This window comes from Salmo trutta, chromosome 8 (genome assembly GCF_901001165.1).
Source record: "Salmo trutta chromosome 8, fSalTru1.1, whole genome shotgun sequence".
Classification (NCBI taxonomy): Eukaryota; Metazoa; Chordata; class Actinopteri; order Salmoniformes; family Salmonidae; genus Salmo; species Salmo trutta.
The window spans coordinates 43,239,163-43,266,732 of record NC_042964.1 but is presented as its reverse complement, the minus strand read 5'-3'; the positions used below and the strand labels follow the sequence as shown (position 1 = coordinate 43,266,732).

The following is a 27,570-nucleotide window of genomic DNA, read 5'->3' as shown; positions in this document are numbered from 1 at the left end:
CCTGTTATCTGTACAGCTGCCTCTACAAGGGGTGTTTGGGTTCTCTCCCCATGGTATTCCGTGTTTAAAGCTGTGCACACAAGCAAAACTTTACACACACCGGCACACACACGCAAAGACCAACAAAAACTTTAGTGCATGTGCGCACACACACACACACACGCATGCACGCACACATACACACACACACAAACACATACACACTCATACTCAGTACAATGAATGCACCATGGCTTTGACCCATCTAAACTGCCTTAATTACTCATGTTGTTGAAGCTTGGGAAGACTACTGGCTTTGTTTCCTGCTTGTGCAGGATTGGTGAGTTTCTATGGTTACTGACTGTGCTGATTTGCAAGAGCCAATGAGGGGGTAAAAAACAAGTTCAGGGGAGAGGGCCTTATGCAAGTGTGAGGGTTAAACTCGTCTGCCCGTTCAGCTCATACAGCTCCACTCGGCTTGTCTCGTCTCTTAGCTTGTCTCGTCTTCTATGCTCATCCTCTACATACATCAATCTTCATTGGATAAATACAAGCAGTTTCAGTGTAAGAAGAGAGATATATTAATTTGATAGTTTATCCATAAAGGGAATGACTATACTTTTGTGTTCATAAAGAGAGAATACTTTTTTGTTCACTTAAATGGACTACTTCTGTGTTTTCTTTAAACTGTAATGTGAAAGGATTTTTGCTGCTTAAAAGTAATTTTTGGTATTTGATTTATTCACTGGAACTTGTTGGTGTAAGGCTGGATATCTAAACAAGGTGTGTGTTCACACCTTCAAGGCTGCTGAGGCATGGGCATAGATGGAATTCAGTCGAAGGAAGAGAGGGATGAGGTGAAGGAGAAGAAAGAAGATGAAGTGATCCACCTGAGGAGGACCATAGGTCTGCTTCCGGCTATCTCCTTCATCATCGGTACCGTGGTGGGCAGCGGCATCTTCATTGCACCAAAAGGGGTTCTGATGAACAGTGGTAGTGTGGGGCTGTCACTGGTGGTTTGGGCACTGTGTGGGGTCCTCTCGACCTTCGGTAAGCACCAACTGTCATTTTAAAAGAGTTAGTGGGTACCTATAAGAACAAGAGGAGCATAATTGTGATGTTTGAGAGTGGCAGTTGCTAACACAATATCTGTCTTGAAACATTTTTATTAGATATTCACACATCAGGCTGATTCAGTATTGTTAAAGGTCCAATGCAGCCGTTTTTATCTCAATATTAAAACATTTCTGGGTAACAATTAAGCAACTTTGCTAGGACTGTATGGGAAAGGTCTGAATGAGGAGCCTAATTGGAGGAGCCTAATGGGAGGGATATGTAACCTGAAAACTAGCTGTTATTGGCAGAGAGGTATATTATTGTTATTGGTCTATTAACTTACACTGCCTGGTGATGTAGCCAGGCAGGGCAAAACAAGCTGAAATTTCAGGCAGTCTTTTCAAACAGCTCTTACATTAAAAGGGTATTATCATAATTTTCACAGTATTATTCCAACCTCATAGTGTGGAAATATATATAAAACACAGGTAAATCATGCATTTGACAGCACAACCCCTATAATACACAGACAGCACACAACATTCACTTCCCTAATGGAAGTTTAGGCTACCTCAGAGGTGTAATCTAGTACTCGTTGTATATTATTTGGCAGTAAACTGTGCTGGATGTATTCACTTAGCTGAATGATCTGGCCAAGGTCCACAATCCTCTGGTATTTGCACATGCAATCAACCTTTGCACATACAGTTGAAGTTGGAAGTTAACGTACAAATACATTTCAACTCAGTTTTTCACAATTGCAGACATTAAATCCTAGTAAAAATGCGCTGTCTTAGATCAGTTAGGATCACCAATTTATTTTAAGAATGTGAAATGTCAGAATAATAGTAGAGAGAATGATTTATTTCAGCTTTGATTTCTTTCATCACATTCCCAGTGGGTCAGATGTTTACATACACTCAATTAGTATTTGGTAGAATTGCCTTTAAATTGTTTAACTTGGGTCAAACCTTTCGGGTAGCCTTCCACAAGATTCCCACAATAGGTTGGGTGAATTTTGGCCCATTCCTCCTGACAGAGCTGGTGTAACTGAGTCAGGTTTGTAGGCCTCCTTGCTCACACATGCTTTTTCAGTTCTGCTCACACATTTTCTATAGGATTAAGGTCAGGGCTTTGTGATGGCAACTCCAATACCTTGACTTTGTTGTCCTTAAGCCATTTTGCTACAACTTTGGAAGTATGCTTGGTGTCATTGTCCATTTGGAAGACCCATTTGCGACCAAGCTTTAACTTCCTGACTGATGTCTTGAGATGTTGTTTCAATATATCAACAAAACTTTCCTCCCTCATGATGCCATCTATTTGGTGAAATGCACCATTCCCTCCTGCAGCACCCCCACAACATGATGCTGCCACCCCTGTGCTTCACAGTTGGGACGGTGTTCTTTGGCTTGCAAGTCTCACCCCTTTTCCTCCAAACATAATGATGGTCATTATGGCCAAACAGTTCTATTTTTGTTTCATCAGACCAGAGGACATTTCTCCAAAAAGTACAATCTTTGTCCCCATGTGCAGTTGCAACCCGTAGTCTGGCTTTTTTTATGGACGTTTTGGAGCAGTGGCTTCTTCCTTTCTGAGCGGCCTTTCAGGTTATGTCGATATAGGACTCGTTTTACTGTGGACATAGATACTTTTCTACCTGTTTCCTCCAGCATCTTCACATGGTCCTTTGCGGGCGACGTTCGGGCGACGTTCGGCGGTCGACGTCACCGGTCTTCTAGCCATCGCCGATCCACCTTTCATTTTCCATTTGTTTTGTCTTGTCTTCCCACACACCTGGTTTCAATTCCATCAATTACATGTTGTGTATTTAACCCTCTCTCCACACGGCGTTGGCCCACTCCAGGGCTTTCCCGGTGAGGCACGAGACGAGGGCGGACACACTCTCACGGCCCGAAGGAGCCGGGTGGACGGTTGACAGGTATAAGTCCAGCTGCAAGAGGAACCCCTGGCAGTTCGCAGCCGTCCCATTGTATTCCTGGGGAAGGGAGAGACGAATCCCACTGGGACCAGGAGAAGGAGGGGCGTGTAATGGAGACCCCGGCTGTGCTGGTGGAGGCGCTGGGAGAACTCCCTGTCTCTCCCAGCGGTCCATTGTCTGGACAAAGCGGTCCGTGGCGGTGCCAAGATGGTGGAGCATTGCTGCGTGCTCCCGGACACGCTCCTCCACCCCTATACCCGGGGTACCTGCTCCTGCTGACTCCATAAGTTTGGTCCGGTATTCTGTAAGGGGTGCGTACTGCAGAGACGTCAGACGCAGGAGAGCAAAAACTGTGTTTCCAACGGCGCAGTTTAATAATGAAAACCCACCGGAAAACAGAACAATCAATAAATGGGTACAAAACCCGACGCACACCAGACATAACGTGCACAAGCACTTACAATAAACAATACTGGACAAGGACATGGGGGGAACAGAGTGTTAAATACACAACATGTAATTGATGGAATTCAAACCAGGTGTGTGGGAAGACAAGACAAAACAAATGGAAAATGAAAGGTGGATCGGCGATGGCTAGAAGACCGGTGACGTTGACCGCCGAACGTCGCCCGAACAAGGTGAGGGACCGACTTTGGAGGAAGTCGTGACAGCGGTATGATGGCTGCGTGGTTCCATGGTGTTTATACTTGCGTACTATTGTTTGTACAGATGAATGTGGTACCTTCAGGTGTTTGGAAATAGCTCCCAAGGATGAACCAGACTTGTGGAGGTCTACAATTATTTTTCTGACGTCTTGGCCGATTTCTTTTGATTTTCCAATGATGTCAAGCAAAGAGGCACTGAGTTGGAAGGTAGGCCTTGAAATATATCCACAGGTTCACCTCCAATTGACTCAAATGATGTCAATTAGCCTATCAGAAGCTTCTAAAGCCATAACATCATTTTCTGGAATTTTCCAAGCTGTTTAAAGGCACAGTCAACTTAGTGTATGTAAACTTCTGACCCACTGGAATTGTGATACAGTGAATTATAAGTGAAATAATCTGTCTGTAAACAATTGTTGGAAGAATTACTTGTGTCATACACAAAGTAGATGTCCTAACCGACTTGCCAAAACTATAGTTTGTTTACAAAAAATTTGTGGAGTGGTTGAAAAACGAGTTTTAATGACTCCAACCTAAGTGTATGTAAACTTCTGACTTCAACTGTATAAAGTAACTTTGACATATCTTAATTAATTAAGGTAATAACAGTTCCCTGTACAGGTTATTGACGTACATGCCTCCACTATTATTTGTACCATTAACATAATTTAAAAAATGTATTATCATTCAAGTATATGTATTATCATTCAAGTCCTTGCATAGATGTCCAAGTGTTTACTATTAAACTGATGGTTTAATATACAGATGTAGGATCTTAATTTGAGCCAGTTTGCTACAGCAGGAAAATGAGCCTGCAACAGGAAATGTGAATTATTATGTGGATTATAATTAATGGCCATTTTTGTAGGGGTTGATGCATTTTTTATTAGAACAAATCAAGTCTGAAATGGAAATTTCAGTGGAAATTACAAACTTTAGAAGCCTTTTTAAACCTCAAATACACTACAAATTTGAATTTCCTGCACAGATTCTAAGCAACAAAATTCTAAGCAACAAGTGATCAAATTAAGATCTGTACTATTCATTAAGGCTGTTTATAGGGTAATAGGCTATTACCCTATAAACAGCCTTAATGAATATATTACCCTATAAACAGCCTTAATGAATAGTACAGATCTTAATTTGATCACTTGTTGCTTAGAATTTTGTTGCTGACCAAATAATAGGCTATTACCCTATAAACAGCCTTAATGAATAGTACATATTTTAATTTGATCACTTGTTGCTTAGAATTTTGTTGCTGACCAAATAAACAGATCAAAAGGGTAGCATGGGCTGAAAGCATGGGGTGGATGTATGGCTGACCTTTCCCAGGTATTCCCCCAGTTTTTAACTTTATTATACCACAGTTATAAGCACAGCTATAACTAGTGATATGCACTGAATAATGAATATTAAAAAAAATATGTTTCCTGAATGTATAGAGATAGTTATACAATAGAAAATATCCCAGCCCACTGAGCAAAAACTTGTTGAGTCCACATTATTTCCACATCATTTCAACCAACAAATTCAATGTGATGACGTTGAGTCAATGTGGAAAACTGACTGTATTTGAAAAAAGTCATCAACGTAAGGGAATTTAGTATTTTTTTCACTCAACTTTTCACCTGAATCCAATGACATGGTGAATTGTTTTTTGTGATTTCATGTTGAATTCACGTTAGTTGACCACTCAATGTAAGTCAAAACTTTACGTTGAACTGACGTCTATGCCCTGTGGGAGATGTGTCATCTGTCTCTGTCCTTTGTCCAGGGGCCTTGTGTTATGCTGAGCTGGGAACCACATTTACAAAGTCTGGGGGCCACTACACCTATCTGCTGGAGACATTAGGACCCTTGCCTGCGTTCCTGCGTCTCTGGGCAGAGTTTTTATTCATCAGGTCAGCAGCCTGTATCTCTGTGTCTCTTTGCATACACTCTTAGAATAGTTTAGGAGACAGTATAGTTTACTACACGTTTTTCTAATAGCTTTACTGTACTCCATGTGGACTGTAAAGGCCAGCTGTAGCATCCTACGTGTCCCTGGCGTTCGGACGCTATATGGTGGATCCCTTTTTCAGCCCTTGTGCTCCTCCCACAGCACTGATTAAACTGGTCAGCATCCTTGGAGTGAGTGAGTGATAAAATACAATCGATAAGACTGTGTGAATTGTTTGATTACTATGGAATACTATTTCAACAAGGTTTATCTACCCCCTCTCCCTGTAGCATTTGTGGTGGCGATAAACTGCTGGAGTGTGACCCTGGCCTCTCGCACCCAGGTCACACTGACATTCATCAAGATGTTTGCCCTGATCCTAATCATCGTTCCTGGCATCATGGCATTAGCCAGAGGTGGGGTAGTGGTTTTGGTAGAGTAACATGATACACCATGTACACAATATACACAGGACCCTATTCAATCAAACCCTGCTAACTCGTTTTCCTCTCTCCCCTCCCCAGGACAGACAGAGAACTTTCAGAATGGCTTTGAGATTGCTACATTAACACTAGATAAGCTACCATTGGCCTTTTATTCTGGTCTATATGCCTATGGTGGATGGTAAGCAATGCACAAGAAAATCCCATATCATACCATTGTTGTGTTGTCCATAAAGAACTGTTAACTGATAAATGGACATCTTTTACTTTCTTTGCAGGTTTTATCTGAATTTTGTCACAGAGGAGGTCATTAACCCAAATAGGTATTTTACATTAAAAAAACAATGTGATTGACTAATTATTTCCACACAAAAAAATCATGTTACCTCAAGTCTTTGTTTGTCTGCTATATTTTGTCAGAAACATCCCACTGGCAATCATCTTCTCCATGGTGACGGTGACTGTGTGCTACGTTCTTGTCAACGTGGCCTATTACACCATGATGACAGCAGAGGAGCTTCTTGTGTCTGACGCTGTGGCTGTGGTCAGTACTGTGGCATCAGATGGTCAAATCTAAGAGAAGGAAAATAACTGCATGTGAAATGAACTGCATGTCAGCCTCATATATGCTGTCTGTTTATCGCAGACGTTTGCCAATCGTGCGCTTCACGGCTTGGCCTCTGTGATTCCTGTACTGGTAGCTGTATCCTGTCTTGGGGCGCTGAACGGTGGCTTCTTTGGAGCACCCAGGTAATAATGCTGCACTCTCGTAATTCAGAAACGTACACCTTGATGTACGCTTGGCTGGTTCTATTCACGAGACGTCTGTCTGTCTGTCCGTGTTGCAGGATGCTGTTTGTGGGGGCCAGGGAGGGACACTGGCCAGTCCTCTTCTCAATGATCCACATCCATAGAAACACGCCTCTGCCTGCTGTTCTGCTGCTGGTATAGTCTACTACTACTGCCCATAGTCTACCTTGCCAATCCAATTAGAGTCTCTTTACAGACATCTGTATTGGGTTGATGAGGTAGGCCTATGCTTTGCTTTCATGGTCCAGTTGAGATGTTTGTGTTGTCCTTCCTGCAGTATCCGATGGTGGTAGTGATGGTGGCCAGAGGAGAGATCTTCCAGCTGATCAACTTTGCCTCCTTTTCCCGGTGGCTCTTCATTGCCATGGCGACCATGGGGATGCTCATCCATCGCTACCGCTTCCCCCTCCACCCAAGACCCTTCAAGGTTGCTATGACTACTATAATTAACTAATGTCACTTGTTTGGTACTTACTAGTTGGCTGTTTCTTGACTGTTTACCTACAGTTTTATTCCTATGATCAGCTCATAATTTTATTCTATGTCTACTAGGTGCCGCTGGCCATTGCAGTCACCTTCACAGTGGTGTGCTTCTTCATCGTTGGGCTGTCTCTGTACTCAGACCCCTGGAACACAGGGGGCAGCTGTGCTCTCACCCTGTCTGGAGTCCCTGTCTACTACCTGACCGTGCACCGCTCACGCCTGCCCACCCGATGGAGAAAGAGCTTCAGTGAGTCACATCCTTATCATGCCACTATAATGTCGTTGTCATCGGGGTATCCTGGAATGACATTGACCTCATCCTGTCAGGAGATGATGCCTGGCTATTCTTTAAAAGTGCCTTCCTCACCATCTTAAATAAGCATGCCCCACTCAAAACATTTAGAACTAGGAATAGATATAGTCCTTGGTTCACTCCAGACCTGTCTGCACTTGACCAGCACAAAAACATCCTGTGGCGTTCTGCATTAGGATCGAATAGCCCCCGTGATATGCCACTTTTCAGGGAAGTTAGGAACAAATATACACAGGCAGTTAGAAAAGCTAAGGCTAGCTTTTTCAAACAGAAATTTGCATCCTGTAGTACCAACTCAAAAAAGTTCTGGGACACTGTAAAGTCCATGGAGAATAAGAGTACCTCCTCCCAGCTGCCCACTGCTCTGAGGCTAGGAAACACTGTTACCACCGATAAATCCACTATAATTGAGAATTTCAATAAGCATTTCTCTACGGCTGGCCATGCTTTCCACCTGGCTACACCTACCCTGGTCAACTTCCCGGCACCCTTCACAGCAACCCGCCAATGCCCCCACCATTTCTCCTTCACCCAAATCCAGATAGCTGATGTTCTGAAAGAGCTGCAAAATCTGGACCCATACAAATCAGCCGGGCTACACAATCTGGACCCTCTCTTTCTAAAATTATCTGCCAAAATTGTTGCAACCCCTATTACTAGCCTGTTCAACCTCTCTTTCGTATCGTCTGAGATTCCAAAAGATTGGAAAGCTGCCGCGGTCATCCCTCTCTTCAAAGGGGGTGACACTCTAGACCCAAATTGCTACAGATCGATCTATCCTACCCTGTCTTTCTAAGGTCTTCGAAAGCCAAGTTAACAAACAGATTACCAACCATTTCGAATCTCACCGTACCTTCTCCGCGATGCAATCTGGTTTCAGAGCTGGTCATGGGTGCACCTCAGCCACGCTCAAGGTCCTAAACATCATCATAACCGCCATCGATAAGAGACTTTACTGTGCAGCCGTATTCATCGACCTGGCCAAGGCTTTCGACTCTGTCAATCACCACATTCTTATTGGCAGACTAGACAGCCTTGGTTTCTCAAATGATTGACTCACCTGGTTTACCAACTACTTCTCTGATAGAGTTCAGTGTGTCAAATCGGAGGGCCTGTTGTCCGGACCTCTGGCAGTCTCTATGGGGGTGTCACAGGGTTCAATTCTCAGGCTGACTCTCTACTCTGTATACATCAATGATGTTGCTCTTGCTGCTGGTGATTCTCTGATCCACCTCTACGCAGACGACACCATTCTGTATACTTCTGGCCCCTCTTTGGACCCTGTGTTAACTAACCTCCAGACGAGCTTCAATGCCATACAACTCTCCTTCCGTGGCCTCCAACTGCAAGTAAAACTAAATGCAAGTAAAACTAAATGCATGCTATTCAATCGATCACTGCCCTCACCTGATCGCCCGTCCAGCATCACTACTCTGGGCAGCTCTGACTTAGAAAACGTGGACTACAAATATCTGGGTGTCTGGTTAGACTGTAAACTCTCCTTCCAGACTCATATTAAGCATCTCCAATCCAAAATTAAATCTAGAATCGGCTTCCTATATCGCAACAAAGCATCCTTCACTCATGCTGCCAAACATACCCTCGTAAAACTGACCATCCTACCGATCCTCGACTTCTGTGATGTCATCTATAAAATAGCCTCCAACACTCTACTCAACAAACTGGATGCAGTCTATCACAGTGCCATCCGTTTTGTCACCAAAGCCACATACACTACCCACCATTGCGACCTGTACGCTCTCGTTGGTTGGCCCTCGCTTCATACTCGTCGCCAAACCCACTGGCTACAGGTTATCTACAAGTCTCTGCTAGGTAAAGCCCCGCCTTATCTCAGCTCACTGGTCACCATAGCAGCACCCACTCATTGCACACGCTCCAGCAGGTATATCTCACAGGTCACCCCCAAAGCCAATTCCTCCTTTGGTCGTCTTTCCTTCCAGTTCTCTGCTGCCAATGACTGGAACGAACAGCAAAAATCTCTGAAGCTGGAGACTCATATCTCCCTCACTAGCTTTAAGCACCAGCTGTCAGAGCAGCTCACAGATCACTGCACCTGTACATAGCCCATCTGTAAACAGCCCATCTATCTACCTACCTCATCCCCATGCTGTATTTATTTATCTTGCTCCTTTGCACCCCAGTATCTCTACTTGCATTCATCTTCTGCACATCTACCATTCCAGTGTTTAATTGCTATATTGTAATTACTTCGCCACCATGGCCTATTTATTGCCTTAACTTACCTCATTTGCACATTATTGACTGTATGTTTTGTTTATTCCATGTGTAACTCTGTGTTGTCGTATGTGTTGAATTGCTATGCTTTATCTTGGCCAGGTCGCAGTTGCAAATGAGAACTTGTTCTCAACTAGCCTACCTGGTTAAATAAAGGTCAAATAAATAAATAATATAAATCATACTGAATTACTGATAGCAGAAATGTCAGGTGAGTGTGCTGTTCTGTGGGATAGTTATGGCTGTTGCGAGTCACCGACAGGACTGTCTCTCTATTCTCCAGACTACCTCAGTAAGCAGCTTCAGATACTGCTGGAGGTGGCTCAGCAGGAAGTCCAGACCTACTAAAGACGCCTCTTTACTCACACACACACTGACCAGACGGACGGACACCCATTGCTGTGCCCTCCATAGTGTATATGGATGTGAATACCAAGGCATGTTTGTTAGATTTGGAAAATAATGAGCCATTAACTCCACAGCATTCATTGCATGGAAAGTTAGTTCTGCTGAAAAAAAACCCAATGACTGTTTTTGTTTACTTGCATTAATGAAGTGTACTTTTTACGCTTTGAATACGAGATAGATGTTTTGTGTTGATTATTTACATTTAAAATGACGATCATAAGCAAATGTTGACATACTGGTAGTTGGTACTCAAAACAAAAAGAGAAATTGTGACGTATTAATTTATTCCATTTACATAGGATTCATAAAACAGACATGCTTTTCTTAAACATCCCAAAAGTTACCCATGTCAATTTTCCCCCAAACCTTGTTCTGGGGTCTGTTGTACCAGTCATGTAATAAATACTGAGCCAGAATGTAAAGGTTCTTGCATATTATGTGGTGTTCATGCCCCTTCCAGTTTATCATACATTCAGTTACAATATGGGACAAGAAACCCAGGACTGTGTGAATCTAGTTCAAGTTAAGACATCTAAACCCAACCAATGTGAAAAGGAGCAGCAAAGTCACCAGGTTTCACTGTAGTCAGCCCACCCACCCAAAAAGAAAAAAGGCACTTTAAACATTAACTAGTTTCCAAGACACCAATACTGTAAAAATACAAAGCCAAATCAATTACCAGCAATCCCATGCCATGATATTAAACACTAGCAAACAGGATGCTCCTCAAACTTTAACCTGAATGTGTCCACCACAAGCACAGCTAACAAACGAACCGAGAATAACTATAAAAAGCCATACATCGTTCAGAATTGGTCATATGCAAATGATGCAGTCTTCCTTTACCATAAAGTAACAACTATAACCCTTTGATCAAAATAAAACCATAATAAACTCATGCATTAAATGTTTAATCTTCTAGCCAAAAAACTTCCAATGACAATTCAAACATACATTTTTTAAATTCAAATATATTTCCCTTCTACAGACGGAGTAAGACAAGAATAGAAGACATCACCATACTACTTTATGCTTTTACATAGTGAGTGAGAAACTACTACCACTCTTTAAAAGTTCACAAAGCAGATTGGACATTGTGTCATACCTAGAATAAGTTACAAAAGTGCACTAGAATAAGTGTTGACTTGGTTCATCAAAAATGGCATCTCCTTTGGGTGTAGACAGTCGTTGTTTATGACTTTCTCTCATTGGTGATTGATCATCTGCACATCATGTTAGGTCGTTTCAGAGGTCCAATCAAATGGAGACTTGCTCACTTTCAGAGGAGGCACCACATCTTATATTCTAGCATGGTAGTGTCGGTCTCACTGGATAGTTTGATGATTTATCTATGTATAAATGTACATTTTAAAGAGAAAAACATATTACAAAATGTGCAAATTAAACATACATATTCTACATAGGCTACATACATCAACATACAACTCAGGCATACTTTTCGGTTCTCTAGAAGTTCCTTCAAGACTATCGTGGGAGACAGTCAATTGTAATCAAAATATGGTCACTTAAGCTTGTGGCATGAAACAACCAAGCAAGAGAAAAAAGACTGGTTAGTAGTGACAAAAGCAACCAATGACAAAGGAAAAATCTAAGTTAGAAAGAAAACTCCCACATTTACAGATTGGAAGACAATGTGAGCAGCTTGGGTAATGATGACACTATGGCATCCTCATCTAGCAAAGAACTTTGAAAGGGTTGCGTTCTCTGCTCAGCAGTGGCTACTTGAGTTCAGGGATGAGCTGAGACCAGCTGATGTTCCCCATACCCAGATCATCATCCTCCAGGCCAGAGAAGCTGATGTCCACCAAGATCTTGCTCAGGCTGTCGTTCATGGTGTCCAGGACCAAGCCCTCCGTAAGGGAGTGGTTGGCTGTGGAGGGACCCCCGATCTGGAGCTCTCTGGAGCAGCCCTGCAGACGCTCTGGCCCTGGGGAGCAGGTGCCGGTGGGGCCAGCCGCGGATGTGGAGCGTGCAGAGGTGAGCAGCTCGCGAGGGGAGTTGAACAAGGGCAGGTCCTTAAAGGGAGTGCTACTAAAGCTGAAGGGGGTGTGGTCATGGCGGTGCGGGGTGAAGCTGGGGCCGGGGGTGCGGATGGGGCTGAAGTCCAGCATGCCGCCTCTCTCCTTGCCCAGCGGGGTCACCCTCCAGGGCTCTAACAGCACAGTGGGTGGCTTGCTGGGGGTGGAGGAGGCTGGGTGGCTGCTCTTGATGGGGGTCTTGAAAGAGAACTCCCTGCAGGGGCTGTCAGGCTCCGGCCGGGGGTCGAGCTCAGCGTCCTGTAAGGCGGAGCCGTCGGAGGCCAGGCCCGAGTCGAAGAAGGTGCTGTCGGGGAAGAGGAGCACGGGCTCCTCGTTGGAAGGCAGGACGAGGCGCTGCTTGCGACGGGAACTGCTGACTTCCTTTCTGGTGTTGGTCAGAACGGCCCTAGGGGTAACGGAGGTCAGGGGCACACAGACCTGCTCCTCCTTAATCTCCTCAATTGGAGGAGCATACAGCATCACTGTGGAGGCATCACTGTACGTAACCTGCCAAACACAGTCACAACATGTATTCATTTAATAATTATAGGGAATCAAGTAACCTCCCGCCACTTCACAATAAAAAAAAGATATGGTGAGACTTTACCTTGGGAGCTATACGGACCCTCTTGCCCCCTCCTGAGGAGCTAGATTTCTGCTGGGGGGCAGAGAGGGGGAGCCGTGTGGACGAGGACAGGAAGAGTGACTGGGTGAAAGGCAGCTGGATGGGGACCAGGTAGGAGTCTGCACGAGGAAGAAGGGGCTTCATCTTCCTCTCTGAACATATGGATGGCAGAAAAAAATAATGAGGCAACACATCAATAATTTCCAACTGTCAAAGGTTTGGTAATTGTCCAGCTGCTTGTTTCCCCCGTCTTTCCCTCACTCACCAGGGACACCGGCAGATGTTTTCTTGATTTCAGGAGCAATTCTCTTTTGTTGCTGCGGGAAACAATTGAGATGTTAACTTCTTATTCCCAACACAACTATTCTAATTGAAATGGTCCCTTTCTCTTCTCAAAGACAACGTATGAAGACGGCATGAGTTAGACCTGTGTAGGAGAAGTTACTATGTACGGTGGTCCTGTGATGTCTGTCTCACTCTGCCTACACCTTGCATCTCCCCTGAAATGAATTGTCAGCTTAATGAGCTAAACAAGAGCAGATGGAAAGCATGTCCTGTCCTCTCTCCGACTGTCAAGTCCTCCCTGACTGACTGCCACAGATGAAAAGGGTAAAACAATCTTACATGTTGTTCACAGACCTGCATGGTCCGAGACGAGATGGAAGTTGGATCAGACTCAGTCTGTGGGGGTGGGGTGGAAAATTGGTCAAAAGGGACAGAGTTATCATAGAGATAATAATCAAAAAGTAGATTTCAGAGTGAAGACCGTTATTTGCAGGCATTTGTCCTTTTGTGGAGTCCCATAGTTGTAATTGGCCAGCGACAAAATACGACTTAGAACAGAAAAGTGGGTAACATGCCAACCTTGTAAACCTGGTCAAGAGTAAGGCAGCGATTGGCCTCTGGGCGGATGGTCCAGTAGGAGATCTTGCCATCTTGTGTTGTCTCACGGATGAACATGTCATGCAGGGAGAGATTGTGGCGGATGGAATTCTGGCAGAGGAGCATAGACAATAAACTAAGAGGATGTGGCATATGCCATTGGCAATTATACAAGTTTTTGTTGGGCGATTAAGGGGTATTTTTCTGCTTCTATTGTAACATGATCTTGTCCCCAACTACTACAGTGGCACCAATAAAATCTTTATCTGTGACCAAGGGCTTATTGTGGATGTTTACCTTCCAGCCTGGCTTGGCCACCTTTCTGAAATATGGAAAGTGATCCTCAATCCAAGTGTAGATCTCTTTCAATGTCATCCTCCTGCTCTTCTTACTGTTGATTGCAAACTGAATCATTGCCATGTACGAGTAGGGTGGTCTCTCTGTCAAGGGGTCTTTGACAACCCTGTGTGCTTCCAGTCGCTCACTTTGTGACTGTGTGCAAAACAGAACAAAAGAGAGGTTGGTTTTGTTTGGCCTATTTAGATACTACTCTTTTAAGACTCAACAAATGCAGCAAGCACGCAGAACTAATATCACACTTGAGTGCAACACTTGAAACATTCTAGATAAACGTATAACACGTTGCCGGTGACAATCACACCAAGATGCTAAAAGAGGAGCCAAACCTGGAGAATCTGTTGGCAAGCGTCATGATTCTCTTTGTTGGCAGCTTTCTTAGCAGGATCTGGTTCAAGACCGTCTGTATTCATCCTCCCAAGCCACTGGATGTTAGTAAGGCTGTCATCTAGAGGACTGCAATCAAGGTCCCTATTCACTGTGAAATAATAAAAACTGTGCGCATCAACAATGTTCATCATCAAACAGTTAAACAACACCTGAAAAGTAGAGGGTCATTTAACCCAAAATAATGAAAGCAAATAAACATACATGGTTTAATTGTAGTCAAAGTCTTAGTATCCTTTAGGCAGTCCATTGTTGTTGCCTTCTCTGGCTGTGTGACAAGGGCAATGCTACTCCTACCAGAACTGCGACCGCTCATATAGCTAGGTTGACAGGAAGAATCTGCAACATCCTCGATACAGCCACCACCACTTAGAAGGATGAATTTGTTTGGTCCTTGAGAGCCACACTCCTTCCCCTTGGCAGTGAGGGCCCCAATTACACTCTGAAGGTCTGCAGTTTTGGGGATGACAACCACTTGTGTGCCAGGCATAGTGGGATGGTCCATGATACGGATGCCATCAGGAAAACACTGGCCACCTGAGGGTTTGGATGTGGATGCTTGCTTGTGTCGTAGTCCATCAGGCTCATCAATTGCTGGTTCATTTAGCTGAAAAGGAAGCTTCCTCCTCCTAAGGATCAGGGGCCTTCTTGGGCTCTGTCTCATTCTGCTCAGATTACAGAGGCTGGCCCTTTGACTTCACTTGAAGTCTGAAGAGATAACAGGTAACGTTAAAGTTAGAATGTAACGTTATAGCCAAAACGACATTTTCCCTGGGGCAGAAAAAGCTGGGCAGGTTTGAGCTAGTTAGCTATAAATGGCTAAATGATAGTTAAACTGATCTGATGACGAATCAGGTGTGGACAACTTTCTACCTGAGTTGATATGCTGCAACTAAGCAAGCAAGACTGTCGATGCAAAAGCTGTTAGTTAAAAAATGATCCAAGGTTCTTTTGATGGGCAAATTAAAGTAGCGTTGGTAACAACGCCGAATTAAATGTATATCGGGTATGGATCACATCATGAACTGATGTTTTCCATATTTGCGCTGGCGTTACTCTAGTAACTTGCTAACCTAACTATACTAAAATATATTTGATTGTATCAATTAAAAATAAAGCAGCCAGCTAATTGTTACTATAGCTAGTTAGCTAACGATTTTAGAATAGAAATACCAGTCTTTCAAATATCAGCTATGGTTATGACGCAGTCTTCTAGAACATGATGGTGTTAGCTAAATTAGCTAGTTGCTAATCCACGGGTTTAGTTAGCTAGCTAACATACAAAGAAGGTAGAAACATATTCCCCAAACTAGCTTGTAGTTAGTTAGCGGTAATAGTTAGCGCGTTTAGTTTGCCAGCTAACGTTAGTCCAGTTAATTAGCCAGCTAGCTAGCAACTTTAACCAAGTTGAAAATAACAAACCTTCATATTATAGTGATGCAATGCGCTTTTGTTCTGGGTTATTTGACTCCTTAATTAAACAATGACAATAATCGAAAATGAAAGTTGACAGGTAGTTTGTAGATCTCAATCTCCTTTCATTCAGTGTGAAAGGGAATGGGATTTTGAATTTTGGCGCAGTATTTGCGATTCCGGTCATGTGGTCTTTGCATATCCAATGAGCTGAACCCAGTTGATGTGAAAACCAATCGGCGTTAACCATTATGTTAACGGCAAGACTTGAGGAGGACAGCGAAGCAAATGCAAAATGTTTGCCCTTTCTGATTCTGACATTATTTCTTCAAAACATTGATAGCTAGCTACTTCTGACATGCAGTTTACACCCAGGTACGTCGTGTGATATACGAAGGCGTAAGTACTCTTCCATGTGTTCATGGAAGGGTACTTCACTCTTGTTATTTTTTGTTGTTGTAGCTAACTAGCTACTTAACCCAAAGCAAGCTATAGCGTTATAAGGTTTCTTATATGCCACATCTGTTTCATACTGCATTCCTTTAATACGTCACCATATGTTTAACCTTCTCTTGATCCCATCAGTTCCTCAGCCATGATCTCTGATGCCCCGTAAAACAAGAAAGAAATCTTTGCCAAAATCACAGAAGCCGTCGCTGTTGTTTTTTGAGCCACCACTTGATGACGCCAGATACCACAACGTGCCTCATCAAGTGAGAGGCGCACTCAATCCCAAGTCATTTCTAGTTGAGGAGCGGCAACAGAACAGCTGTACAGCCTGTAGTTCTTGGGTAATCACAGTTTATGATAACTGTTAATGTGTATGATGATAATCATGTTTTTAATGTAATTATTTACTATCTTCTGGATGTTGTCCTTTCAAACCATAGACTATAAATAATGTATGATAAACATTTTCAAAGATGTCTCTCTCGCTCACTCAATTTCAGGTGAGTCCACAGTTTGATCAGCTACCCTCCCCTGCACCCAGAAGAAGGCGAGGGAGGAAGAAGTGCCTCTCAGCAACAAGCATTCTTGACAGGAGTTCTCACTTATCCAGAAAAGGTAGTGTTTGCAAGTTCCAAGCCTTATCCTTTCAGAGAAGGTCAACAGCCCAACCTCTCCATCAAAAGCATGCACGTAGAAAGAAAGCTGTAGAATCTGTTCTTGGGGCCCATGAGGAGCAGCAGGGCTTGCAAGTGCATAAGGTCGGTTCTCTAAGTACAGGTTACCTAAGTAACCAAGATGAAACGGAGACACCAACACAGATAACTTCTCTCAGGAAAGGGACAGCTGAGAGGAGACGGTTGTCAGAGGTAACACCGGAAGATGCAGCATCAACCACCAGCAGATGTGTGGGGGTCCTTAGAACGTCAGCTGCCAATGTTGCCAGACATGGCAAGAGCACAGCGTCATGCTCTGCTCGGACTCCTGCCTCAGCAACACACCACACCCCTGGCACGGACAATTTATTCTCCCCACCTGATGTAGAGACTCCAGAGATACACCATGATGGAAGTTCCTCCTTTCTTCGCCTCCTGTTGCCTGCGTCACAGCCGATGACCCCGCCACATACTGTGACTTCAGAGATTTTAGCAACAGACACCCCAGAGAGGGACTATGGAGTCAAGGTTACATGGAGGAGGAGGAAAGGGCTGATGAGGTTGCTGAGGGACCAAGGTTATCTTTCAAGTGCAGAGGCACCAATTAACATCTAATCAACATAACTGTAAATGTTGACATCATTTTACTATCATGTTCTGCAATTAACACTGAATTGTAGTTTACACCACATTAATAAATTAGTCCACTGATTGAAAGTGATATGCTGCAATGACTATAATATTATTGAGTCCACTCAATTGATTTGCTGCACGGGATATTATCGAGTCCACTCAATTGTTTTGCTGCTCGGGGTAACTTGGCATGTTGTCCATGTGCAGTTGGTAGTTCAGCCCATTATGGATGTGGCTCTGTCTAGGTTCTTGTTTTCTTTGTACCCTGGGTCCACATTAAATCTTTAAAAAAATTGGTTGTTTTTCAATTTAACATAAATGCATAATGAATTTTTGTGGTGTGAGTGTTACAACACTAGCTAGTAACTTTGGTATAAATAGAGGGGTCTATTTACTAGCAACATTTGTGGTAACAAAGAAACCAAAGAAACCTGTCCAATCACTCAAGTCTATATAACCTGCCATCCAATAGGATAGTCCGTTGTAGTCATGTGCGGTAACTAGGGCTGTGGGGAACAATTTTCCAAGCGTGTCAAGGAAAGTTGTCTGCTGCACGGGGAGGCCACCACCAGCTGGGATCCATAGCAACCGTGGATAAACATGAGTTACTACAGCATAAGGTAAGTAAAATATATATAGTTCTTTGCCCATGATATTATGTAGACATACAGTGTCCAAATTGCATGGGCAAAGCGTGGGTGCTACGCGAGACTAGTCTGTCACTTAACTTTTTCAGAAGGCACTGTTGCTCGAGAAGACTATGATGCTAGTTTGGATAATGTTAGGCTAGCTAGCTAACGTTTCTTGCTTGCCTGAAGATAGCCGAGCACGCTGAGTGGTAAATCAATCATGGAAGATAATACCAAGCACAAACAAATACATATTTTCCATAACTTGAAATGTCGCTAACTATTATATACAGGAATCTAGCAGAGTTAAAACGCTTATCATTAAACATCTGGGCATCGTTTTATCACGAAAAGGAAGCGTGAGGTGGTCAGTGAATTGTAGCTAGGAAAACTCCATCGATTGTTAGCTAGCTAGCGTGCTTGTTAACGGTAAAGCAGAAAGCACACAATTCTTCATGGATTGCTCGTAAACTTTTTGATATTTTTTTTGTAACAGGAATGTGTTTGAAAATGACAATCCTTTTTATTTTAACTTGCTAGCTAGCTATAACGTTCCATCTGAAAAATGTCAAAATTGTATGAACATGCATGTTGACAACGAAGCTATAACGACGTTATAAACATCTGGAAAGGCTCAAGCCTTGAATATGTTGGGTTGCTAACGTTACATTATTGCGTCACGAAAGCCATCAGATGGGGAATATATTACACTCGATTTCTCGAGTTACTGTGGCTTTGTCATAGGAGCTTGCGCCATTGTCCTTGGAGACGGCACCGCAGAAATGTGGGTAGCTTGCTAAAAAAATACAGCATTAGGACCTATGAGGGGGGCAATCTTGGCAACATCACTCGGCACGGTCACTACCAAAGTCTCCCGAAACGGAAGAAGTGACAGGATGAACAACATCAACAAAAGCAGGTGAATCAAGCTAATGTCATAGCATGATGATGGTATGGAATTGTGGCCAACATGGGGACAATCCGATGTTGATTAGGGTGTTGGATGGTTCAGTTCGTGGTTAATGATGTGATAGGCTACATGGAGGCAATAGACAAATGATATGTCAGTCAGAGCATGATTATTATTTAACACTACCTGAACCCTTCGGCATAACAGAATCAGCTGTCATAAACACAGTCGTGGCAGCTTGTCATTAAAATGACAACTGACTTTATACTGTTTATGACCCTGCTATTATGACAAACACTGTTCTTTTGAGCAGCTTAAGGTGTTATACTACCACCCACAAATAAAATCCATTGCATTGCTTTCGCAACCTCATTTTACCCTGTGAAGTTGAGTTTCATTTAGGGATTCTTACTGCTTATTTCACTAGCAAACGTTTTCCATATGCTGTGCATTCCTGGTCAAAATAATGACACTCCACCCCCATATGATTGTGGATTGGAATGTAGGATGGCTGAATGTTATGTGACTATCTGGAGGCAATAAAGAATTCCACAGTCTTTGGTTTTTAAAGCGTGCCCACGAATGTTGCAATACCATTGGACCCACAACAAACAATATTATTGGCTATTCCCTTTGTGACATCAATGCACTCTGTGGAAAATGGCTCAGGAAAATTAATAGGCAAACATGTTGACACAAGAAATGCAGTGTTTCCTCTAGGATTTCCACCGAACATTTTAGAGGCCCTCTTGGACGCTGAGACAAAATGTTGCAGTTTGAAAGCTAATTTCCTGCAATTCTACACATTTTGCCATGGGGCAGATAGAACATTTTACAGTTTTACAGCTAGTTTCATGCTATTCTAAACATTTTGCCATGGGGATGAGAGAGCATTAGCAGTTTTAAAGTAACTGGCCAGAGAAAATCTCACTTTAAAAAGTTTATATGTTGTTAACTCCCAAATAATGTTGTTGACTTGTCCTATACTTGTATTTGTGGCCAATACATAAATTACAGCCACATCGACATTTTCCCACCTGGGGCAGAAAAAGATGGTTAGCTATAATGGCTAAATGACAGTTATACTGTTGAGCTGATGACGAATCAGGTGCTGACAACTTTCTACCCGAGTTGATGGGCTACAACTAAGCAAGCAAGACTTTCGATGCAACAGCAGTTAGTTAAAAAAGTATCGAAGGTTCTTTTGATGAGCAAATTAAAGTAGCGTTAGCTAGCGAGGGTAACCTGTTAACACCAAATTAAATTTCTATCGGATATGGATCACATCATGATCTGATGTTTTCCATATTTGTGCTGACGTTACTCTAGTAACTTGCTAATCCTTTCCTACAATTCTACACATTTTGCCATGGGACTGAGAGAAAATGTGCAGTTTAAAGTAACTGTCCAGTGAAAATCTCACTTTTAAAGTTAATATTCTGTTAACTCATATCCAAATAATGTTATAGACTCGTCCTATACTCATATTTGTGGCCAAAGCATAAATTGGAGAATAAACACTTCAAACTTGCATCTCAAACAGACCGTTTAATAAAAAATGCTTGCTTTTTCCTCATGGAGTATGATGTAATACTCCTAAGGAGATTGAGCTGGCCAATCAGCGATCTACTCGTATTAATATTTTTAATGATCGGTATACGCCCACACCATTCTGTTGTTGGGGTACGCCTAAACCATTCCAACACAGAAAAGCTTTTTTTGGGAAGGAAAGCTATTTTACTCATTGTAATTCGTTATAGGTCATATTTCATATCTGGAAACACTGGACAGCTACTTTTAAGCAAATGTCATGCAATTCTACACATTTTGCCATGGCTTATGCTGTGTTCTTATGCTGTGTTCTTATGCTATCTGAGTGACTCAAACAATACAAAATCAATAGGGGCCCCATGCCAGTTTTTATTCTGGTGGTTGTTAGCTAGTTCTCAAAGATGATCTTATTTAAAAATATATACCCTCATTATCTTTTCTGCATACTTTATATCTGGTTTTAGTTGTGTAAGTTTACACTGAAAACGTTTTATGAATACAGGGGAAACACTGACATGACGTGTTGGAGCATGCCTCTCCCTGCCTCGTCTTACACTAGCTTCTCAATCAGTTTCAGAACTGAGGGCACTGTGCTTAATGTAATGGTTTGTCTGAGGGAAATCAACTCCCCCTATGGTCCCCCAGCACTCCTATTGATGTCTGTTTGATGTCAGTGCATTAGGACTGTGCTGACCAGAGGTGCCCTGAGAGCAGAGCATGGTGCTGTGTGCGTAGGAGGTTACTGTAAGCTCTGCAGAAAAAGTGTGAAATCCATAGGTTAATTTTTCCCCTGAGAGGAGAATATAATCAGAGGGCAGTTCCCACCCTTTCCTGTTGAAATGCTGCAATGTGGACTGTGATTACATCAAATAATCTGCTTGTGTAGTCTTTCAGAGGATATGTGTAGAGGATTAGTGTAAAGAACAGACATGTAGCCTGGGCAGGGTTTCCGTTTGGAAAATTTGGCGCCGGACACTGTGACCGGCAAGATTTTAATTTACCGGATGTTTGACAAATTTACCGGACATCCATATGCATTGGGTGCATAACATAGGGTGTCCTCCCATGGTGCTCAAAAGCACATTTTAGATTATTGTAATTCATCTTAACAGAATAGGAATTGGCCTGTAACGTTTTAATAAAATAAAGTACAATGATGTTCTTATATCAACATGACAGGTTTTATCGAAAAGCAAAACATTGCCCAATGCGTCTTCATCCCTGCTATAAATTGTAAATGAATATCATAAAAAAAAGAAAAAACATTTAGCCTAGAAGAACAAGTCGCCTACACAGTAATAAAACACAACTTCAAAGTATAATATTTGTATAATATCATTTGCAAACAACCTGTCCTATAGCCTATTTGTATGAACATTTGAATTAATAAATAACAAACCACAGCTGGTTTCAAATACAATCTAGGCCTCTCTAATTTAATTTAGCCTAGGCATAAAGATTTTAGTTAAGCCTAATAAATAACAAAACATGGCTGTCTATGAACTCCAGGGCCAGCCCGCCTCGCTCCCAATTCCAGCTGCGATTCAGCACCACAGCAGTGGAAAGAGGCCACTCTAGGCGTCCACAAAATGAAGAAATGATCAAACTGATGTTGGACAATCAAATTTCATATGTGAATAAAAAAAATTGTTATAGCTGGTTCAATAATAGAAAGCTTATTTTACAATGCTCCTGTGAAACGAGGCCCGCGCCATGCATTTATAAAAGCACTTGTTTCCAAAGCTCAATGTTTAGTTTCTAAGTGCCACTGAATAAGCTCAACAGAAATGCACCAATAGTGCACGATACACATCATTAATCTACTCTGGTCTATCAATCCATTCCAAATCTATATTGGCCTGGCCTACTATACATGGTGATCTTGCCTAGGGCGGCAGCAGAATTGCTAGGACTGGGCTTGTCAAACATATAATAATGTGCCTCTAATTTACTTGCGTTTGCGGCGGACCTTGGCCTGCTCAACTTGAGCTGCTGCTGCTGTTGGGAAGTCAAAACTGTCCAACTCCTTGGAGCAGATCTTGAGGCCGTCTTTACTCTGATTTGGAGAAAGAATCCCCTCTCGACAGGCACACTGGAAACAGGGATCATCAACATAATCTTCGCCAATTTTGCCCAGTCAGGGAACACTTAGCTGAAGTCCCTTGTGAGGACCTCGCATCTTTTTGCATGAGTAAAAATAGAAACGCACACTGAAACTAATTTCCAAGCAGCAGCTTGAGGATTTATTAACCTAATGAAGTGTATTTGCCTATGAAGTTGGAGCACATCGACTGGTATCTTCATCAATAAATAAAAAGCATTATTTTGCAATAGATTTTTTTTTCAGGACAATTTGTCCGGTCACAATTTTATTTCGCGTCTTTTTATTTTATTTTGGGAGTGAAGCTGTCATTTACCGGCTAACGGAAACCTAGAGCCTGGGTTTGGCAGGCAAAAACAACACACCAGGCCTGGTTCGCCACCATGTCCAAGCCCCCCAACCACCCAGACACTATTTGTTTGTGTCCAGCTGCCGTTCACACAGATGGCACAGCTGCAAGGTCTGTTCAGAGAGGAAACATGGGAGTTTTAAATCCTGGCATGTAAAACATCTAACCTATCTCTCAAGCCCTTTCCAGTATCCTATCCTTCTCTCTCTCTCTGTAAGGGCTCTCTTCTCTCTCTGCTGTGGGTTTCATGCTTGGGTGACTCAATTGGCAGAGGATGCGAGTGTCTGTTTTAAGAGCTGAACAGAGGTGGAAAGTGACCTTAACACAGCAGTATTTGAGGCTGATACCACAAACCGGAGAGTAGAGGGACAAATGCAGCACATGAAACTGTACTGAACAAGTGCATGGATGGACAAATGAAAATCAGGGTGTCTATAAGGTATAGTGCACACGATTATCATGGTCAGTGACGAAAGATAATCATGCACTCACAGTCTCACTCAAAATCAGTTACCATTCCGTCTGCTGTAGGAAAATTGTTCCTGGTTTAATTCAATGTGTCTTCAGCTTAAATCAGCTTTTACAGGAATTCCCTTTCCATAAAGGTGTGGTTGTATCCCTATTTCACAATGGCTCAGCAGACCTATAACAAACCAGCTGGACCTCAAGTATCTAACTGTACAAGACCTGTGGGCAAGAAAATGGGGGTCGAAGGGTAGAAAATGGGTTGCAATTTACTTCCTGTTTTCCAGCACATTCCGAACACATGCCTCCGCAGTGGCTTGGACAATCCACCCAGTTGAGTCAGGGACTGACAGACAGAGGGAAAAAAATCGGGTATTTGCAATAGGTAGGCTGGTTCTCAACTGAATCATGTAGGCTACTCCATTTTAGCCTACCTAATCTCCCGTGGGCAGATTCTGCGTGTAGACCAAAGAACCTGCCGTGACTCAATGAGATAACGAGCTTCTGTAGTTCCGGTCTTTGGGTTTTCATCATTGTTATATGGACGTAAGGCGGTGCTTCAAGTGCTTACCAGTCGACACTTAACTCTTGTTTCCATCATTTGTTTTGACAGTGTCTAATTACTCTCAGGTGAATCATTCCCCAGATTGCCCTCAGCTGAGGAGAATGCCATTTTCCCTTCACAGTCACGCGCACGCAAACACACGCACACTAACAGAAGACGATATGACTTAAAGGTCCTGTGGTCTCCTAGCAACAGGATCAAGGTCCCCCACTTCTTGCCAGTTTTAGGAATGAGAGGGTTGTTTGTTTATACTTCCGGTAATTGGGAGTAACTGTGGTTATCATCCAGAAACCGCTTTAATTACACGGATTCAAGCGTATAAGGAATGCCTATGTAGAAAGGCAGAAAACCAGAACAATGTGGTTTCACATTGACAAGAAAGGGTTTGGTTCATTTTGCTATGACTAAGCAAATTCCATGTTCTGGCATTTTCTGTCCAAATAAAAGTGTTGGAAAATTTTTACTTAAGATACTAGGCCTAGGCTAAAGCCCACAGAACCTAAACCTTCCCAATTGGTGTTAAATTCAGTTTTTTTGTCAATGGTCTGCGGTTTTGATCTGTGCAATATCTCCCTCTGAGTCAGAGGAAATGGCGTCTGTGGAGTTCTGCTGAAAGCATTTTTAGCTATTCCGACAGTCAGGCCACGTGCTAAAGCTGGACATATCAGTCTATATATCGGATACATCTTATAAACTGAAGAAAGACAGACATATAACTAAGTCAGAGGACCAAGTTTAGGGATATACCCGGTATTTTGTCTTGGCATGAACTCACGCCACATTTAGACTCCCCTAACAAATCCCTGTGCGTTCACTGTGTTGTGTTCAGAGGCTAGCCTCAAGTGTGGCGTCATGGCAACTGCTGCTACTCAGAGACCTCACCCTCAGCTGTGTGGCGCTGTCACTCCCCGGGATGGGACTCCCTCCAGGCTGCAGGGTAGCAGGGTTGTAGTTGGAGCTTCAGGTAGACCTTCAGACTGACTCTGGACCGGGTTGGGAGTACCATACATTACCAGAGCTTCTGCTGGACTGACTATCATACACCTAGACTGGCTGATACAGCATCATGGACAGTGTAAAGAGTGGTGTCTCCCAGCCTGTCTACAGCCGCTGGTCCTACAGGTATTCAGCAGGCCTACGTAGGCACACGCTCACGCATAGACATTATCATATTGTACACACACACACACACACACACACACACACACACACACACACACACACACACACACACACACACACACACACACTGTGTGCTTGATTTCTGATAAATGTGTACTGTAATATGATAGAGGAACTGAGAGGGGTCTGTGTCCTGTGAGTCAGGTGTTAGTTGTGCCTGTTGCAGACAGGCTTGGAGCATCTCCTCTTGTTCCCACTGCTCCTACCTCTTACCCACACCTCTGTTCTCCTTGGGCAGAATGTCTTACCTGCTGTTAAAGGCAAACCACTTTTTTCATTAGTTCGCTGTTGATACAGCCCCAAAATGTTTTGTATGTCAGCAGTCAAGTTTGAAAGATATTGGAATTCCAAGAAGCAAAGTGTCACCGGCCAAATGCAGTGTCAACCGGGCTAATAAAAAAAAGAAAGATCTCTAAGTATCTCTCCCACACTCACGTTTCGTCTGCTGCATCGTCGTTACTTATTCAGCGCTCCACCACTTGTACTGTAACTAGTTTCTTTTTAACATGTTATATTGTGAGGTTTTGTTTGACAGGTGTTTGTTCTAAGGATGTGCTAAGAATAATATTTGACCAAGAAGCTGACATGAAAGAATTTAATTGAAGTTGCTTGTGTTGAAAAGACTGTCGTTTAGCTTGTATGAGTCCTATAATATCCTACGCCTAGTTAAACAGTGTTGTTCAGGCTCTATACCTCACCATGTGTTGATCATTTATTCAGCTGGTGTCTTTTCGTCTGGCTTCCTTAAAGGCACAGTCTGCGATCTGGAAATCTGTTTTAATGGTCATTTCAATTCTTGGTATATAGCAGGGCTGCCGTTTCACACAAAAAACGAATCCCATATTCTAGCTTTAACTTGACGCAGAGCTGATCTGACTGCCAGGGAATCAAAAGCTGCCTAATCTCACCCATGTCATCACCCTGTTTTGAATAATCCCTCTCTCTTGTGATTTCACTCGCTGAACTGGAACTGAAGCCATTCTGTCCAACCTCTGGGGAAATAGAAGTTTAATTAGACTTCGTCTTGTTCAGTCTTTCTTTTTAACCCCGGAAATTTGCCAAAGGGGAAATTACATTTACTTTATTCAATGAACTTTAAAACATGATTTAAATTAGTCCAAAGCTGTGAAGTATATTAATGAGAATCCGTTTTTTGCAGTTTGTTAATACGCTTATCTGTTGTCTCTCGTCTGATAATAAAGTCTCTAATTTTATGCTAAATGCCAGAGACGCTTGGAACTGCATCATATTGTCATCTGAATGCAGTAGTCTCATCCTATTCTCAAGCCTTTTCACCAACAGACCGAGGACAATGCGATGACATGAAGGGTATCCTAAAACTTGTTCGTGACAACGTAATAGGCTATTATTGGGCTGCGTTTTGTTTGCTTGTCACTCAGTAAGTCTTTTACAGCTCAGTGTTATTTATTTCACCTTTATTTAACCAGGTAGGCCAGTTGAGAACAAGTTCTCATTTACAACTGCGACCTGGCCAAGATGGAGCAAAGCAGTGCGACAAAAACAACAACACAGAGTCACACATGGGATAAACAAACGCACAGTCAATAACACAATATAAAAATCTATATACAGTGTGTGCAAATGTAGTAAGATTAGGGAGGTAAGGCAAGTAGTGGCGAAATAATTACAATTTAGCATTAACACTGGAGTGAAAGATGTGCAGATGATGATGTGCAAGTAGAGCTACTGGGGTGCAAAAGAGCAAAAACTAAATAACAATATGGGGATGAGGTAGTTGGGTGGGCTATTTACAGATGGCTGTGTACAGGTGCAATGATCGGTAAGCTGCTCTGACAGCTGATGTTTAAAGTTAGTGAGGGAGATATAAGACTCCAGCTTCAGTGATTTTTGCAATTCGTTCCAGTCATTGGCAGCAGAGAACTGGAAGGAAAGGCGGCCAAAGTAAGTGTTGGCTTTGGGGATGACCAGGGAAATATACCTGCTGGAGCGCGTGCTACGGGTGGGTGTTGCTATGGTGACCAGTGAGCTGAGATAAGGTGGGACTTTACCTAGCAAAGACTTACAGATGACCTGGAGCCACTGGGTTTGGCGACGAATATG

The 27,570-nt window shown here is 42.8% G+C and overlaps 4 protein-coding genes across 10 annotated transcripts in view; 3 read left to right on the top strand and 1 right to left on the bottom strand.

Moving 5' to 3' along the window:
• Positions 1 to 218: 218 nt before the first annotated feature.
• si:ch73-352p4.8 (cystine/glutamate transporter) lies at positions 219 to 10,715 on the top strand. Of its 3 annotated transcripts, none has more exons than XM_029761515.1 (13): positions 219 to 319; positions 784 to 1,029; positions 5,420 to 5,546; positions 5,664 to 5,779; positions 5,875 to 6,000; positions 6,109 to 6,208; positions 6,306 to 6,350; positions 6,448 to 6,571; positions 6,674 to 6,777; positions 6,876 to 6,972; positions 7,115 to 7,264; positions 7,390 to 7,567; positions 10,173 to 10,715. In XM_029761515.1, exons 2-13 carry the CDS (start codon positions 795 to 797, stop codon positions 10,235 to 10,237), a joined length of 1,467 nt encoding a protein of 488 aa, XP_029617375.1. In that variant the 5' UTR covers positions 219 to 319; positions 784 to 794; the 3' UTR covers positions 10,238 to 10,715. The 3 variants fall into 3 exon arrangements, with proteins under 3 accessions (XP_029617375.1, XP_029617374.1, XP_029617373.1); XM_029761514.1 differs by lacking the exon at positions 219 to 319 and adding an exon at positions 415 to 543 and having other exon boundaries at positions 763 to 1,029; XM_029761513.1 differs by lacking the exon at positions 219 to 319 and adding an exon at positions 416 to 543.
• On the bottom strand, positions 10,565 to 16,643 carry foxm1 (forkhead box M1). 3 transcript variants are annotated; one of them, XM_029761505.1, is made up of 9 exons: positions 16,555 to 16,643; positions 14,792 to 15,295; positions 14,530 to 14,678; positions 14,141 to 14,335; positions 13,826 to 13,954; positions 13,586 to 13,642; positions 13,227 to 13,278; positions 12,944 to 13,113; positions 10,565 to 12,843 (listed from the first exon to the last, which is right to left on the bottom strand). In XM_029761505.1, exons 2-9 carry the CDS (start codon positions 15,249 to 15,251, stop codon positions 12,037 to 12,039), a joined length of 2,019 nt encoding a protein of 672 aa, XP_029617365.1. In that variant the 5' UTR covers positions 15,252 to 15,295; positions 16,555 to 16,643; the 3' UTR covers positions 10,565 to 12,036. The 3 variants fall into 3 exon arrangements, with proteins under 3 accessions (XP_029617365.1, XP_029617364.1, XP_029617366.1); XM_029761504.1 differs by lacking the exon at positions 16,555 to 16,643 and adding an exon at positions 16,010 to 16,180; XM_029761506.1 differs by lacking the exon at positions 16,555 to 16,643 and adding an exon at positions 16,010 to 16,180 and having other exon boundaries at positions 13,601 to 13,642.
• On the top strand, positions 16,255 to 18,029 carry rhno1 (RAD9-HUS1-RAD1 interacting nuclear orphan 1). The gene is made up of 3 exons (XM_029761516.1): positions 16,255 to 16,375; positions 16,586 to 16,791; positions 16,951 to 18,029. Exons 2-3 carry the CDS (start codon positions 16,606 to 16,608, stop codon positions 17,716 to 17,718), a joined length of 954 nt encoding a protein of 317 aa, XP_029617376.1. The 5' UTR covers positions 16,255 to 16,375; positions 16,586 to 16,605; the 3' UTR covers positions 17,719 to 18,029.
• A 207-nt stretch (positions 18,030 to 18,236) lies between these two features.
• Positions 18,237 to 27,570, top strand: part of LOC115199017 (tubby-related protein 3) — a 33,716-nt gene continuing 24,382 nt past the window's right edge. The window contains exon 1 of one of the 3 annotated variants that reach the window (XM_029761508.1): positions 18,237 to 18,356. In XM_029761508.1, coding sequence (XP_029617368.1) covers positions 18,337 to 18,356 — 20 coding nt within the window. In that variant the 5' untranslated portion in view covers positions 18,237 to 18,336. Of the gene's footprint in view, positions 18,357 to 18,729; positions 19,285 to 27,570 lie in introns of those variants that run through there. The other 2 variants (XM_029761507.1, XM_029761509.1) reach the window with 2 other exon arrangements.